Source organism: Schistocerca cancellata, chromosome 11, assembly GCF_023864275.1.
Source record: "Schistocerca cancellata isolate TAMUIC-IGC-003103 chromosome 11, iqSchCanc2.1, whole genome shotgun sequence".
NCBI classification, from domain to species: Eukaryota; Metazoa; Arthropoda; class Insecta; order Orthoptera; family Acrididae; genus Schistocerca; species Schistocerca cancellata.
The window spans coordinates 60,345,948-60,363,911 of NC_064636.1; the positions used below are offsets into that span (position 1 = coordinate 60,345,948).

The 17,964-nt window shown below is 39.4% G+C and overlaps 1 protein-coding gene across 1 annotated transcript in view; it reads right to left on the reverse strand.

The window, feature by feature from the left end:
* The window catches only part of LOC126108895 (uncharacterized), a 58,972-nt gene that overhangs the window by 22,416 nt on the left and 18,592 nt on the right, over window positions 1-17,964 (reverse strand). Inside the window, exon 2 of the mRNA XM_049914263.1 lies at window positions 10,199-10,279. Coding sequence (XP_049770220.1) covers window positions 10,199-10,279 — 81 coding nt within the window. The remainder of the gene's footprint in view (window positions 1-10,198; window positions 10,280-17,964) is intronic.

The following is a 17,964-nucleotide window of genomic DNA, read 5'->3' on the forward strand; positions in this document are numbered from 1 at the left end:
TTGAGATCAAATCTAGAGTTTGGCTTTAGAAGTATTCTCTTTTCTCTGTGAGGTACTGGATGAATTAAACAAAAGGTTTCAAATGATAGGCATATTTTTTGATTTAACTAAGGAATTAGATTGTGATGATCACAAAAGTCTGCTCCAGAAGTTGGACCATTAAAGAATATGGGAAGTAGCTCCCAATTGGTTCATCTCTTACTTTAACAACAGACAGCAAAAGGTCATTATTCACAGTGTTGAGAATGGCTGTGAAGTGGGGTCTGAGTGGGACACGGTAAACAGATTGGGGGGGGGGGGGGGGGGGAGCCAGTGCCCCAGGGATCACTGTGGGGGTCACTCCTTCCCTTATTTATACTAGCTTCGTAGTGAAGGATGTTGTGTGCAACACTGGCCCGGTTTCAAATAGTGCACTTCATGATGGAAGTTTATGGCTTGTAGAAAATATACTAATGCCAAATCACAGAAGACTCAGTTTTTACAGTTTCTAACACACAATTCAACAATTTTTGGCTCAGAAACCATCAGTTCAGGCAGTAAGTGGTGTAAGTTCACGAATCTCTTCTCAACCCCTGTCCACTAGTGTTTGTACTAGGCAGAAATCAAATTTGCATCTGGATCACTCTTTCTCGATTCATGAGCAGAAAGGTGTGCAGTATACTGCTGCATCCATTTTCAGTAAGTTACCACAAGAATTCAACAACTTTAGCAGTAATCCACATGTTTTCCAATTGAAACTGAAGAGTCTCCTCATGGGTAACTTCTCCTATTCTGTCAAAGAGCTCCTTGAAAAATTAAGCTGATTTCTATGTTATATTGTTGACTGCATTTACTTAAACATATGGCTTGTCATTTTTTGTATTCATAAACATTTTCTTTTATCTGTTATTACTTTAATTTTGTAATTTCATGTACTGACATGTTCCATTACCTTGGAGATTTGCTCCTCAATTTGCTCCTACGGAAGTAGAAGTATAAAATAAAAATAATAAGTAAATTAAAACTGTGTGCTGGGTCAGGAATTAAAACTGCATCCTTTGCTTTATGCAGGAAGGTGCTTTACCAACTGAACTATCCACACAAGTTGGAATCTGCCATCAACAAAGTTAATTAATGACCTGTTGTGAGGGTAGCAAACTCGTGAATTCCTTGTAATGCAATTTATGAAGGCAACATTTCCAGATTGATAAGGCTTTGTTTCTCCTCTTTGCTGTTGCCACAAATATTTAGCTATTTTTTACAAATATGGCACAAATGATGAGGGTGTGGTTAGATTGGAATGCAACAAATGTTAAGACTATAAGAAACCTGGTCGTGGTGATACACTGACCTTAACACAAGATCTAGGTTAGACTAGAATGCGTGTCTCACTTGAAAAATATTTATGATCTCTGTCATCACATTTTTTACAAATATGTCATGAATTATAAGGTTGCAGTTACGTTAGTGCCTAACACCACAGCTTTATTAATTTAGCTGTCATAAATATTTGCTTCATCCTGATTGTGTCATGAATTTTATGGCTGTGGTCGGTTTGAGACCGAACAGCACAGGATGACTAATCTGTGTTCAAAATATTTGTCCATTTATTCTGACTGTGTTACGACTGTGGACATTGTTGCAATATTCCTTTGTCTACTGCTGCAAAACACTGCTCTCTCACTGGCTGTGCAGAACCGGCAGTTGAAACACGCCCTTTGCTTCCCACCATGCCTAATAGCGAGTGCTGACAACACTGCTACACAGAACACGCAACTATGCATGCCACAGGCCCAGGTCTAGACAGGGTAGCTATTCAAACTTGGAAAAAATATTCTCTGACAATTCCATGTAAGGGGGGGGGGGGGGGGGGTGTAACAGGTGGGGAGGGGTTTGAGCAGCTAACGTAATGACTTTTCTTTACTCTCCGCTATACTTTAGCAGCAGTTTTTATAAACATTGATAATCTATAGTGACTAATATTGAAATAATTAACACTATGAAATTAAGTATTTTAAAATTCGTGACTGATAAAGCTCAATAAAATTAAGCTCCAATGTTAGGTTAAAAACACAGAATTCCACAAGATTCTACAGAATTACTGAAATTCTCTGAGATTTCCAGGTAAAATGTATTTACCTGAGAATTATAGATTTTCCAGAACAACCCTACCAACAACTTCTTTAGAAAATTACACTAAAAAAAAAAACAGTATTTTGTATCACTTGTGGTAAATAAATCAACAATTCTATTGCTCTGTTTTTCATTTGCTATTTTCCCAACAACTGTTCTGAATTTCAGTAAAGTAAAAACATTTCTCTAGTCACTAATTTAGGCCTGCACACTCTGGTAACAGATTGAAGCATTTCAGTGCCCCAGTGTGTGAGATGACGGGTTCTTCCATCACATAATCTTCTCTCTCTTCTGCTGCCAAACACATTCTGTTCATTATACCCACATCACGTAGCTGCTCAAATTCCTATTTCTTCAGCACCACTATTTAAATATCCGCAGAGGTTTCTGTCATATGCATCTCCACAACCAGAAATTTTTATTTTATGTACGAGGGTTGACTGAAAAGTAATGCCTACACTCTCGTAATTCTTCAAGGGTTGGCAGCATTGGTATGCGGCAGATACTGGTTGTTCCGTAGGCTCTTCTCTACAACTCCAGTTGGCAGGAAGCCTTAGCATTGAACGGTTCTGTTGTTACAGTGTTAAGTATGGAACCCTGCACAGATGGTCGATCAGTGCGATTTAAGCAACGAGCAGTCATGGAATTCTTGACAGCAGAAGGTGTCACCCCAAAGAAGATTCATCAGAGAATGAAAGCAGTTTATGGTGATTGTGTGGATGTGAGTACTGTGCACAGTTGGATGAGTAAGTTTAAAGATGTTGAGGCGGGAACATCTGACTTGCATGACAAACAAAGAGTTGGATGCCCTGTGACAGCAAACACAGAGTTTCACAAGCAAAATGTTGACGGATTGATTCAGGTCAATCATCATATCACTCAGAGAGAAACTGCAAGCACAATCGGCATTTCACAAGAACGTGTGGGTCACATTATAGCTTGCTTGGCTATCGGAAGATTTGTGCACGATGGGTACAGCAGATGCTGACTCGTCAAATGAAAGTGCACAGACTCTAAATTTGCCAGGAACTCCTCTCGTGTTACGAGAATGAAGGTGACGCCTTTCTCCATTCAACTGTGACAGGAGACAAAACGTGGGAACACAATTACAACCAGGACACAAAACATCAGTATATGGAATATCAACACAAAGACTCGCCCCAGAAAAAGAAAATCAAGATGCAGCCCTCAGCTGGAAAAACCATGACCACACATTCTAGTGAAATCCGAAAGTGCTTGCAATTTCTCTCTGAGTGATACAATGATTGTCTTGAATCAATCTGTCAACATTTTGCTAGTGAAACTCGGTGGTTGCTGTCACAGGACATCCAACTCTGTTTGTCATGCAGGTCAGATGTTCCCATTTCAACATCTTTAAACTTACTCACCCAACTATGAACAGTACTCACATCCACACACTCACCCATAAACTGCTTTCATTCTCTGCTGAATCTCCTTTGTGGTGACACCTTCTGCTGTCAAGAATTCCACGACTGCACGTTGCTTAAATCGCACTGATCGACCGTCTGTGCAGGGTTCCATACTTAACACTGTAACAACACAACCGTTCAATGCTAAGGCTTCCCACCAACTGGAGCTGTAGAGAAGAGGCTACAGAACAAGCCAGTATCTGCCGCATACCAATGCTGCCAACTGTTGAGGAGTTACGAAGGTGGAGGCATTACTTTTCAGTCAACCCTCGTAAAAATACACAGTCCAGTCACACTGATGTGACAGCTCAGGCGAGTCGGCATTGTGTATCACCAAGAATGTCTTTGCACTTCAATCGACAGTACAAGGAATCTCATTATTTTACACAGAAAGATGGATCTGCACACTGTTTACTGTATCATAAGATGCTGAACACTTACAGGAAGTTCAGTTTACAAAGCCATGGCTTCGTTTTTTTATTAGGTCAAATAACACCGAAATGGAAAAGGCATCATTGTCGGTAATGGTAAAGTTAAGAACACCACCACAGAACACTGAAGGACCATGCAGGCAGACTTGTGCACCTACAGAGTTCTTGGTTTTAATGGTAATACTGTCTATTGCTTTATACACTGTTGGGCGGGTACGTCTTCTCCTCCTGTAATATTGTGGCATCTTCTGTGTGAGCAGTCCAATGATGTTGCTCAAGCAGCTGCACGAAGACTGAGACCTTCTTACAAAAATCATTACATATATAGACCACACTGTTGCATCCTTGAGCGCCCCGGTTCACGAGGTACGTTTAGCGGTTCTCAAGTGACACAGCCAATCAGAAATATTGTAAGTTCACTGTCTGGGTGTTATCCCATACATGTGCTGTAGGAATGGGAAAGGATGCAACAGGGGCAAAAGCTCCTCAAAGACGCTCGATGGAGTCAAGTAATATATTTTTTGGCAAGTCTCAGGATAACATAGACGATCCAGGGACTTGCACTCTTGGATCTTCTTTTCTCTCTAGTAAGCCGGGCAGTCTGGTGACCGAGGAGAGTGGCACTCATGACAACTGACACACACAGGTTTTGAAACACAGGGGCTTCCTTCATGGAGGGGTATTCACAGTTACCACAAAGAGGGTCCACCATCCAGCGGGAAGACATATGCCCAAAACGCAAGCACCGAAAACACCTCGTGGGTGGTGGGACGTACAGCTTCTCATAACCTTTATCTTCTCTGGGAGGGTATCTTCCTTGAGAGCCAGAATGAAGGCACCAGCATCAGTGCGCTTGTCTTTACGACTCTTCTGCACACATTGAACAAAATTGACACCATGTAGCTCCAGATTGCCCTGCATTCTTCATCAGTTTGCAGGATGAGGTCCCTATGAAAAATCACTCCCTGGACCACATTCAGAAACTGGTGAGAGGTAATAGACTGTGACATTGCCAAGACAATCACAAGCATGAAGAGCTGCAGATTGGGCAGCAGAAGAAGTTTTGATCAACAAGGAGCCCAACCGCATCTTGCAGAGAGACTCCACTTCATCGAACTTGTCCTCTTTGTGGCAGTGAATGTGTCCCTGTCCATCCTAGTACAGACGAGGTATCAGGGAAAGTGTTTCATCCCAAGACAGCAAGCCTGAACCTATTCCCTGGGTGTAGCCAGGGAAGGGAAGGCTGCCGGGTCATACCAAACAGAATTCTATGATCCTTTAACATTTGAAGAGACAGCCATTTGAGAATGGCCAGATATTTTGCACCTCGATACACTTCAGGTGCCAAGTGTCCATGCTGATACCACCCAATCAGGGACTCTCCCCATGGGTGCCACTCAGCTATAACTAGGGCCACCTGGCACAGCAGCCATTGCCCCAAGTTCCTATGCTCAAGCAACAACTTCTTGCAAAAAATGGAAAGGGGACAGCTCAGGTATCAGTAGTGGGGTCCCTGCATTGTTAGGTGAGCTCAGCCAGATGGGTGCATACCAGCCCCACCACACACAGCGGCTACACGTGCTGGTGACCCAGTAAGGTGGAGGGGGGGCTACGGCAGCAAAGGAAGAGAGGAAGGAAGGAGGAAGAGGAATCCACAATGTAGATGTTTGGGAGGGAGTTCTTCCCCCAAAGGGTTTACACAAAAAAACAGAAAATGTAGAAATGGAGGTCAAACACCAATCGGTGATCTAAATGGCAAAAAGGATGAAAGAGAACAGGCTGGATTAAACTGAACTGGAAGCAATACAGGGAACCAAGATGATAGCCAGGTCGACATAAATCAGAACACGGAAAGAGGGGAAGGATGGGGAAGCAGGAAAGAAGTGGGGATAGGGAGGGAAGGGCACGGTGAAGGAAATACAGTCGGGAAGGAAGAATGGACTGTAATAGCTCAGAGCACTGTGTGCATCAAACACAAACTCATAAAAGAACCGTGAGCTCCGCCCCCAGGGGGAACTTTACTAACACACTTTCTCCAGACAGTTTACATCTATCTTTAAGAATATTTCAGTTCAGCATGTTCAGAATCTCTGTTACATTCTCCCACATATTAAACAAACCTATGACCACTTGTGCTGCCATTCTCTGTATATGTTCAATATTCTCTGTTAGTCCTATTACGTTCAAGTGCCGTACACTTGTGCAAGTTTCAGGAACCGGTCATATGACTGATTTGTAAGCAATCTCCTTTGTACACTGATTGCACTTCACCAGTATTCTACCAATAAATTGATGTCTACCACCTGCTTTACCCATGACTGAACCTATGTGATCATTCCATTTCACATCCCTACAACATTTTACCCCCAGGTATTTGTATGAGTTGGCTGATTCCAACAGTGATTCACTAATATTATATTCATAGGATACTACTTTTTTTGTTTGGGAAGTGTCAAGTTTTACATTTATGAACATTTAGAGTAAGTTGCCAATCTCTGCACCATGTTGAAATATTATCAAGAACTTATTGAATATTTATGCAGCTTCTCTCAGACAGTATTTCATTACAGATAACTGCATCACCCAAAAAAATCCTGATTGTACTATTGTCTGCAAGGTCATTAATATACAATATGAACAGCAAGGGTTGCTACACAATGCTTTTTGAAAATCAAGAAATACTGCATCTACCTGGCTGCCTTGAGCCAAAGCTTTCAGTACGCCATGTGAGAAAAATGTGATCAATGTTTTCGGAATTATGCTTTTTGGAATTGAGGAGGTAATTTTGTTCAAGATACCTCATTATGTTTGGGCTCACAACATGTTCTAAGATACAACAACAAATCAATGCCAAATATATTGGAATATAGATTTGTGGATCACTTCTACTACTTTTCTAGTAGAAGGATGTAACCTGTGCCTTTTTTTAACAACTGGGCACGGTTTTTTGTTCAAGGGACCTACGATAGATTGTAGTTAAAAGAGGGACTAACTCAACTGCAAATTCAGGACAGAATCTTACAGGGATTCCATGGGGCTCTGAATCTATGTTAAAATTTAATGATTTCAGCTGTTTCTCAACACCACTGACAACAATACTTATTTCATTATCTTTTAGGGATGTTGTTGCGGTCTTCAGTCCAGAGACTGGTTTGATGCAGCTCTCCATGCTACTCTATCCTGTGCAAGCATCATCATCTCCCAGTACCTACTGCAACCTACATCCTTCTCAATCTGTTTAGTGTATTCATCTCTTTGTCTCCACGCTGCACTCCAAAACTAAATTGGTGATCCCTTGATGCCTCAGAATATGCCCTACCAACCTATCCCATCCTCTAGTCAAGTTGTACCACAAATTTCTCATATCTCCAATTCTATTCAATACCTCCTCATTAGTTATGTGATCTACCCATCTAATCTGCAGCATTCTTCTGTAGCACCACATTTCAAAAGCTTCTATTCTCTTCTTGTCTAAACTATTTATTGTCCACGTTTCAATTCCATACATGGCCACCCTCCATACAAATACTTTCAGAAACGACTTCCTGACACTTAAATCTATACTCGATGTTAACAAATTTCCCCTTCTTCAGAAACGCTTTCCTTGCCATTGTCAGTCTACATTTTATATCCTCTCTACTTCGACCATCATCAGTTATTTTGCTCCCCAAATAGCAAAACTCATTTACTACTATAATGTCTCATTTCCTAATCTAATTCCCGCAGCATCACCTAATTTAATTCGACTACATTCCATTATCCTCGTTTTGCTTTTGTTGATGTTCATCTTATATCCTCCTTTCAAGACACCATCCATTCCGTTCAACTGCTCTTCCAAGTCCTTTGCTGTCTCTGACAGAATTACAATGTCATCGGCGAACCTCAAAGTTTTTATTTCTTCTCCATGAATTTTAATTCCTTCTCTGAATTTTTCTTTTGTTTCCTTTACTTCTTGCTCAATATACAGATTGAATAACATCAGGGATAGGGATACGATGCTTAAATTGTGGCATTTCTCCTGGGTGTCCTTTGTAAAGGAACTAGTTTTCATGGCCACAAAAGAAATTTAAGTTTTCCATATCACCTGTTAGTGATCCCTAGTAAAGCGTGTTTCTTTAAAGAATCGAACTACCTTGTACAAACAGCTTAACATGGCTGATTACTTTACAAATGAAGTAATGAGTTACTTATTTTATGTCGAGCAAGTAAACAAACGATGTTTAGAAAAGGTTCAAAATTATATTAGAAGTTATCGGAAGTAACTAAATACTCTCATTATCACACACTGGACGAGTACAGTGTGGCTGATTTGCACTACATTTTAAACAAAAGCTAGTTTTTCTCACATCTCAATGTCTCTCCTGAACTGTGTGTCTTAGAATTATACAAGATTGCGGGTATACTCAGTGGAGTAAGTCGATACTAACGGCAAAAAGCATTGCAAATACAGTCCATAGTAAAGAAGTAAAAATTTGAAACATCATGACTGATATTGAAGTTTTATTGCACAAACAGACAAAATTAACTTTTGTCCTCTCATTATTTTGCAGAAAGAGAAGTCAGGAGCGTGAGGGGGCGTGCATGTCAGCGAGATATGGTTTATTGGAAGTTGCAAGTGATCTTATTCTCCAATACAGTACGACTAAAGTCTGACTCGGAACATGTGATCGTCTACTTGTCTTACTGTGTTCAATATTTACTACAGGATTATACCTCTTAATGAATAGAGCATTTTGAATGGCAAGCATTTTGAATTTGGTCAATTGTAATTACATGAAATATTAAGAATCAAATTTTTGTTGCCCCTGGACACCATTAGATAGGCAACCTCAAACTGAGAATGTGCACCATGAACTGGGTTACCAATTTAGTAATACAGATTCCAAGTTCAGCCAAGATTTAAAGTTTTAACAACAATTCCTAAAGTGTTAAGGTCTTGACACTCCTGGAAATTTCTTTATTACCAACATGTCACACTGTCCAATAACATCAAACATTTAATAATTTTTTGTATAAAAATGCTGCAAACTATTGTCAGTAAGTTTTGATAACAATAACATGTCACATCGTGTTGAAAACCTGACATTCTTCACACTATTAATTTGTGGCCCAACACTGCACGAAAGTTGCCAAAAATACCTCCTAGTATTGAAACTACTGGAAAAGAACTGAAGACTGAACATTCAGTGCTGATCTGCGAAACACATGATCAGATATCTACCTTATTTAGACTTTTAATAAAATTAAAATCTACTTTTGCTCTTTTGTGAACGACAAATACATAACTCCATGACAAATTCTCAGAGGCAAGAGATGCAATCATACAATAAATAATGAACAAAAACTAAGATTCCTGACATCTGGGTAGCATGCTGGAATTAGCTGTGATAAAACAACATTACAACATCTCAATGCCCTTCTTCACTGTTCCTTACCCAACTAATTGTTTCCGAAGCAGAATTTCAAAATGATTTGTAATAAATGACTAATTTCCCACATTTTCCAGAGAAAGTCAAAATCCTCTGTAGACAGATCAAATGTGACAAGTGAATGTGCTGTATACCAATGGTTTCATGTACACGACAGGTGGAGGACAAATTTTGACAATGACAGAAAGTTGTGTTATCTTGTAGTTGTCAAATAACAAATAAATCCATATAAAACCAGTGTTACACAACATCTCAATTGTTATGCAGAATTCTGAGTGTATTGCACAAAATGGCTACCAAACAATTAGGGAATCCCCAAGTTCTGTTTTTATTGGGTACCTGAAGTCCTTTGCCAGATTCATAAATCTCTGTGCATAACTGGTGTTCATTCAGATGCAACATTAATTTACTGAATGACATTGTCACCAATGATGAAAGGTAAGTTTTCTATGCTAACACAGATGTAAAATAGCAGATAATGGTGTTGGGGCGGCGAACACAAAAATTTTTGAATCAGCAGAAACGGGACGTATTTGAACATCAGCCCTGAACCCATACTTTGCTTCAAGTGATATGCTGTCACATTGTGAATAGACTGTTTTTCAACTCATTAAGGGAGCTGGTAAATTTGAGATTCTTCTAAAAAGTTTGGTATAACTATTACAGTATGTTATTTACAGTCAAACAGAGGTTGCTTTGTGGATAGTCTTCATAATATGAAACAGACTCTCCATAGAGATGCCATGGCAACTGGAGTAACTTAGTTGACATTAAGAGTCAGATTTCAGAAAAATACCTTTTCCACCACCTCTAACAGTTTGGCTTCTTCTTCTTCGCCATTGATGGAACTTCCATTCACAGCTAAGCAGGCAGGTATCTGAAATTAGAAAGGGGTAAAAAGAAACTGAGAAGTGTTACAGCATTAAAAATGTAAAAGACACAGTTATATAGATGTCTCACTTAAAACTTCAAATATTGTAAATACATCAAGACATGGGTATGTGGATTTTTCATATAAAACGTCAAACAGCTCAATAAATTCAGATTCCCCAGTCTCACAATGAAAGTATCGCATACCTCAATAAGTAGCAACCCACATTACAGTAACTGAAATAATTTTCTGCGTATATTTCTATAAAGAAGTTCAGCACAGTTACTTGATTCATGCCTAGAACATGCACAAACTAATTTCAATGACTTCATTCGGTACAACTCTTCACGTAGCTGTAAAATCATTGTGTATTATCAAAACTCAACAATGGTCCCAGAATGAATTTTGGTTCTGCAATGGAGTGTGATATGAAAACTTCCTGGCAGTAGTTTTCAGCTGACTTTTTTATGGTTTCTAGTGAAACATTTCAGTAAAATTTTCATTCATAGTTTTAATTTATTGAATGTTCCAGTAGCCCCTTCCATTTTTTGTTTTAGCTACAAAATTGTGTGAAGTTTTGGTGGTATTAGTTGTGATTTAGTAGTACTGATGGAAGTTATTGATTTCTTAGAAGAGAGAGAATTTTGAGACCACTATTGTTAGTTCCTTAACTAGTTCTACTGTTGTAACTGAACTTAGGTACTTTTTTCAGTAACTGTTAAGATTTTAACGTGAGTGAGAAGTGTGGGCTTTGTCATAGATTTGTGAGTAGTGGGTTACGGTGTGGGATTTGTTCAAGGTATTTTCTTGAAGGGGGCGGGTGGGAGGAATGCAGTGGAGAAGCCAGTGGGCATTCTTGCAAGATACTCTCCCGGGAATACAGAATCTGACGTAGAAATAAGTTGGTAGAGGAGCAGGAGCATAAGATCTGTGCCCTTCAAGTGCAGTTACAAGACAGAAAGGAGGAACTAGATGGGTTGAGGAAGGTGAAGGGTGCTGGGGAAAGTGTAACTGGCTGTTGGTAAGAAGGCACCTAGGAGGACGTGCTATTCAGATAGCTGTACATTGTGGATATGCAATAGATATGACCAACTGTCAGAGCTGAGTGGAGAGGAGCCTCTTGTAGATGTAAGCGTGGGAAGCATGCAGCAGCACTCAGAGGTATGGCACCTAAGTCAGTCACAAATTCTAACAGAAAGAAGAAGGTTCTGCTGCTAGGTAAATCACACGGTAGAGGTGTGGGCCAGCAGTTGCAGGAAGTGTTGGGGAATGGGGAGTGAGTACCAGGCCACCAGCATTGTGAAGCATAGTGCACAGTTGGCTCACATGACTGACAGTACAGGGGAGTTATGTAGGAATTTTACAAAAGAGGATAAGGTAGTGATTGTGGGTGGAGGATGGTATAGCCTTGATAGGGACAAGGAACATGATGTAAGTGGTGACCTGGTAAAGATATCTACTCAAACTGGTGGCACTAATGTGCACTTTGTGCAACTGTTTCAGGGTCATGATTGGCCTCACCTTAATGTTGCTGTTACACGTGTTAACATGGGGCTGGAGAAGACACTGATGGCAGAGGGCACGGGTCACATTGCAGTGATGTCTGTTGAGAATATCAAGAGAGTGGATTTCACTAGGCGTGGCCTGCACCTCAATAGGTATGGAAAGGGAACCTCGCAAACCTTATAGGTGACAGTGTGGTGAGTGGTGGTGGGATCACTTGTGGAAAAATTCCTGTGGTAGTCGGTATTAGAGTTGCACCTTTGTTAGACTGTAGTCAGCCGATCGGTATACCTGCTTAAAGGAAGTCCCTCTAACAAAGGAATCATCTTCAGAGGAGGTCAGGTATCCAAGTAGAGAAGGAATTAAGATATTTCATTAAAAAATAAAAAGTATTAGAAATAAAGTCAGTGAACTGCTTATAGATGTTGAATCTGACATTTTTGCTATATCAGAGCACCACTTCAATAGTTCGACAATTCAGAGGCTTCCTTTACCACAATAGAGATTAGATGGCTGTTTTTCAAGGAGTTCTTTGTGGAGGGGGTGGGGGGCATATATGTAAAAAGTAGTATTCCATTTGAGTCCATAGACTTATCATGGCACTGCACTGAACAGGTATTTGAATGTTGTGCAGGGTCAGTTGAATTTAGTGAAACTAAACTTCTAATTGTTGTTGTTTATATGTCCCCTAACCCCTAACTACGACTTCAGAGCATTTACTCAAGCTACAGAGGATTCTTGATTCACTTTATAGGGAGTACCAAAAATTAGTTATATGCGGTAACTTCAACATTAATCTTGTATGTGACTGCCCAAGGAAAAGGATGTTGCTAGATCTCGCAACTCATATGATGTGATGCAGACTTTTCTCCAACTAAGCTGCAAGGGAACAGTAGCACAGCCACAGACAATATTTTTATTCATTCTTCATTATTAGATGGACATTCTTTTAGTAAATGGGTGAATGGTCTTTCCGACCATGAAGCACAAATTTTAACACTACAAGACCAAACAAATGTCTCATATAATTACCAACTATGCAGGAAAGGTAATCCAACAGCAACAGAGAGTTTTTTAAACCCCGTTAAGAAACAAGAATGGCTAGCATAGATGACAAATATAATGCATTCTTTAACACACTTAACATGCCCTTTGAAAGTTGCTTTCAATTTGAATGTTCTAAACAGCGTAATAGTAGCAAAAGGCAGTGTGGGCGGCTAACTAGCAGGATGGGGATATCATGTAGAAAAAAGTGGGGAATTCTATCAAAATGTTAGAAGAAGTCATAAAAAGCTACATTAGCCCATTACAAGTACTGTAAGGTGCTCAAAAATGTTATTAGGAAGGCAAAAGATTAAGTGGTATGCAAATAGAATGGCTAATTCACAGGATAAAATTAAAACCACATGGTCAGTCGTGAAGGAAGTGTCTGGTCAATACCAGAATGGCTAATTCACAGGATAAAATTAAAACCACATGGTCAGTCGTGAAGGAAGTGTCTGGTCAATACCACAAGGTCAACAATATAAAGTCAGTTAGCAATAAATCTATTTCCGTTACTGATAAGTCAGAATATGTACAGTATTCAATAATCGTTTTTTGAGCACTGCTGGTGAATTAAATAAAAACATTCTGCAGGGAATCATGTAACTCTCTTGGAAAATACGTTTCCAAGACTGATATCTGAAATACCTGTCTGTGATACTGAATCAATAATTAAATCCCTGAAGACTAAGGACTCTCATGGATATGATGGAGTGCCTAGAAAGATATTAAAGTACTGCACATGTTGGTCATACACTTGGACATATTTGTAATTTTTCCTTTAAGAATGGTCTGTTTCATGAACAATTAAAGTACTCAGTAGTAATGCCACTTTATAAAAGGGGAGAAGGGGAGGAAGGGATAACATAACAATTTTAGACCTGTTTCTATGCCGTCAGTGTTTGCTAAAGTTATTGAAAAGGCTGTGTATATAAGGATAATTAATCATTTTATATCACACAATTTGCAATCAAATGTACAGTTTGGATTTAGAATTCTTCTCTTTTCACTATGAGGTACTGGGTGGATTAGACAAAAGTTTTCAAATGCTAGGCATATTTTTTGATTCAACTAAGGCATTTGATTGTGTTGGTCACAAAATACTGCTCCAGATGTTGGACCATTAAAGAATACGGGGAGGAGCTCATAATTGGTTCACCTCTTACTTTAGCAACAAACAGCAGGAGGTCATTATTCACAGTGTTGAGAATGGCTTGTGATGTGGGATCTGAGTGGGACATGGTAAAATGGGGCGGAGAGAGAGAGAGAGAGAGAGAGAGAGAGAGAGAGAGAGTGTGTGTGTGTGTGTGTGTGTGTGTGTGTGTGTGTGTGTGTGTGTGTGTGTGTAGGGGGGGGGGGTGTAGGGGAGGGGGGGGGGGGTGCCCTATGGATCAATGTGGGGGTCACTCCTTTCCTTATTTATATAAATACTATGCCCTCTAGTATTACAGGAGAATCTAAAATATATCTGTTTGCTGAAGACACTAGCTTCGTAGTGAAGGATGTTGTGTGCAACACTGGCCCGGTTTTAAATAGTGCACTTATGACAGAAGTTTACGGCTTGTAGAAAATATACTAACGACAAATCACAAAAGACTCAATTTTTACAGTTTCTAACACACAATTCAACAAAATCTCTCCTTTAATTTCACAGAATGGGTACATGATTCGTGACACTGAACATTTCAAATTTCTAGGTGTTCAGATAGACAGTAAACTATCAAGGAAAGCCCACATTCAGGATCTTGTTCAAAGACTTAATGCTGACATTTTTACTATTGGAACTGTATCTGAAGGAAGTGATCATTCAATACGAAAATTAGTCTACTTTGTTCATCTTTATTTGCTTATCTCATATGTTACCAATTTTGGGGTAACACTTCCCATTCTCCAAAGATATTTTTAGCTCATAAACGGGCTGTTTGGGCAGTTAGTGGTGTATGTTCACAAATCTCTTGTCAATCCCTGTTCACTAGTCTGGTTATTCTGACATTGGCCTCTCAATATATATATTCTTTACTTGTTTCCTATTAACAGTATCAGCTTATTCCCAATAATTAGCAGCTTTCACTCATTTAATACAAGGCAGAAATCCAATACGCATTTGGATCGCACTTCCTCAATTCTTGTGCAGAAAGGTGCGCAGTATACTGCTGCATCCATTTACAATAAGCTACCACAAGAATTCAAAAACCTTAGCAGTAATCCACATGCTTTCAAACTGAAACTAAAGAGTTTGCTCATGGGTCACCCCTTCTATTCTGTCAAAGAGTTCCTTGAAAAATTAAGCTGATTCCTATATTATATTGTCGATTGCATTTACTTAAACATATAGCTTGTCTTTTTTGTATTCATAAACATTTTCTTTTATCTGTCATTACTTTAATTTTGTAATTTCATGTACTGACATGTTCCATGATCTCTGAGATTTGCTCCTCAATTTGGTCCTATGGAAGTAGAAGTGTAAAATAAAAAGTAAATTAAAACTGTGTGCTGGGTCAGGAATCAAAACTGTATCCTCTGCCTTATGCAGGGAGGTGCTTTACCAACTGAGCTATCCAAACAAGTTGGAATCTGCCAGGGAGTTTCATCAACAAAGTTAATTAATAACCTATTGTGAGATTAGCAACTTCATAAATTCCTTGTAATGCAATTTATGAAGGCAACATTTCCAGGTTTATAAGTCTTTGTTCAAGACATACAGCAATATCTGTATAGATCTGCACAGTGCACCAGTATCGGTTCTCTAAACTTGCTGTCCTACTTCAAAAAATTACAGCAAGCTACTAACTATCAGGATTAATAACAACTCAAGGAGGGTTATTATCGAAAAGCTACTATTTACTATACCTACAAAACATGATATATTTCAAAGCCTACTGTATTATTTACACATCGTCACTAGAAACTGACATCTTACATCAAAGTCCACATAAGAGAAGGTCAGAGGCAGTTACATAAGTGTTTCTTTACTGTCCACAGATTTGCAACGCATCAGTTTTGCATAGCCAAAGGGACGATACCTTCAGTAATCGATGAGAGCCCAGAAACCAGGCAATGAATTTCTAGCACCAAAATTGAAACCATTCTCCTCTTTGCTGTTGTCACAAATATTTAGCTATTTTTTTTACAAATACGGCACAAATTATGAGGGTGTGGTTAGGTTGGAATGGAACAAACTGGTTGTGAGTTGGTGAAACCAACAAATGTGAAGACTATAAAAATCCTGGTCATGGTGATACACTGACCTTAACACGAGATCTAGATTAGACTAGAATGTGTGTGTTTCACTTGAAGAACTTAAATTTATGATCTCTGTCATCACATAGATTTGACTGCTTTTTTCCAATTATGTCATGAATTATGAGGTTGCAGTTACTTTAGTGCGTATTAATTCAGCTGTCTCAAATATACGCTTCATCCTGAATGTGTCATGAATTTTATGGCTGTGGCTGGGTTGAGACCGAACAGCTCAGGATGAATTAAATTACTAACCTGTGTTCAAAATGTTTGTACAGTTCTTCTGTCTGTGTTACGACAGTGGACGTTGTTGCAATATTCCTTTGTCTACTGCTGCAAAACACTGCTCTCTCACTGGCTGTGCAGAACCGGCAGTTGAAACACACCCTTTGCTTCCCACCATACCTAATAGTGAGTGCTGACAACACTGCTACACAGAACACGCAACTATGCATGCCACAGGCCCTGGTCTAGACAGGGTAGCAATTCAAACTTGGAAAAAAATATTCTCTGACAATTCCTTGTAAGCGGGGGAAGAATATGTCATAAAAGGCTCCTGAGAAGTTAACGGTAACAGGTGGGGAGGGGTATGAGCAGCTAACAGTAATGACTTTTCTGTACTCTCCGCTATACTTTAGCAGCAGTTTTTATAAACATTGATAATCTATAGTGACTAATATTGAAATAATTAACACTATGAAATTAAGTATTTTAAAATTCATGACTGATAAAGCTCAATAAAATTAAGTTCCAATGATAGGTTAAAAACACAGAATTCCACAAGATTCTACAGAATTACTGAAATTCTCTGAGATTTCCCTGATTTTCCCGGGTAAAATGTAATTACCTGAGAGTTACACGTTTTCCAGAACAACCCCCACCCTGTTAGGCATTTACAGACAACTTACATAGAAAATGACACTTAAAAATACTTGTGGTAAATAATTCAACATATCTACCACCTCTGTTCTTCATTTGCTTTTTTCCCCAACAACGTTCTGAATTTCAGTAAAGTTGAAACATTTCTGCAGTCACCAATTTAGTCCTGCACACTCTGGTAACAGATTGAAGGATTTCAGTGCGTCGGTGTGTGTGATGACATGTTCTTCCGTCACACCATCTTCATTCTCTTTTGCTGCCAAACACATTCTGTTAATTATACTCACATCACTTAGCCACTCAAATTCCTAGTTCTTAGGCACCACTACTTAAATATCCGCAGAAATTTCTGTTATATGCATCTTCGCAACCACAAATATTTATTCTATGCAAAAACACACAGTCCAGTCATACTGATGTGACCATCTATCAAAAGCATAAATAATCACTATCTGCAGCGTCAATCGCTGTGAAACGTGCAGCCGAGAGTCGATGGGGTTGTGGAAAGTAGTGACAGGGACGTAGGACCGTGCCGACTCCAGCGGCGTGGCCAGCAGCACCGAGTTTCTCAGTCAAAGATCCGTACTGTGAACAGCCCGATCCAGGTGGTCCCACAGATTCTGAATCAGCTGTAAATCCAGGGACTTTGGTGGTCATTGGAGTACAGAAACTCATTCTGGTGCTCTTCGGTTCACACACGTACACTGTGAGCTTGTAATGTCCCCACAGCAAATACCCTCTACCACACACCAATTAATCATTTTCAATCAAACCATCCACATTCATTCACTTTGGAAAAGTTATCTGATCTGATTTTCTCGTAATATATGCGGCGACATCTCATCAACGCCACACTATTTTCTAGTGCATTTATTCTTTGAAATAACAGGGATGCATATATGCATTCTCCATGGTTGTTAGAGGGGTAACTAGGACAGCTTCTGGAGTATCTGTTGAGGGATTGAAGTGTTTCCGAGAGATACATATTCTGCTTTTCTTCTCGCTAAAGCGAGCCAATTAACATT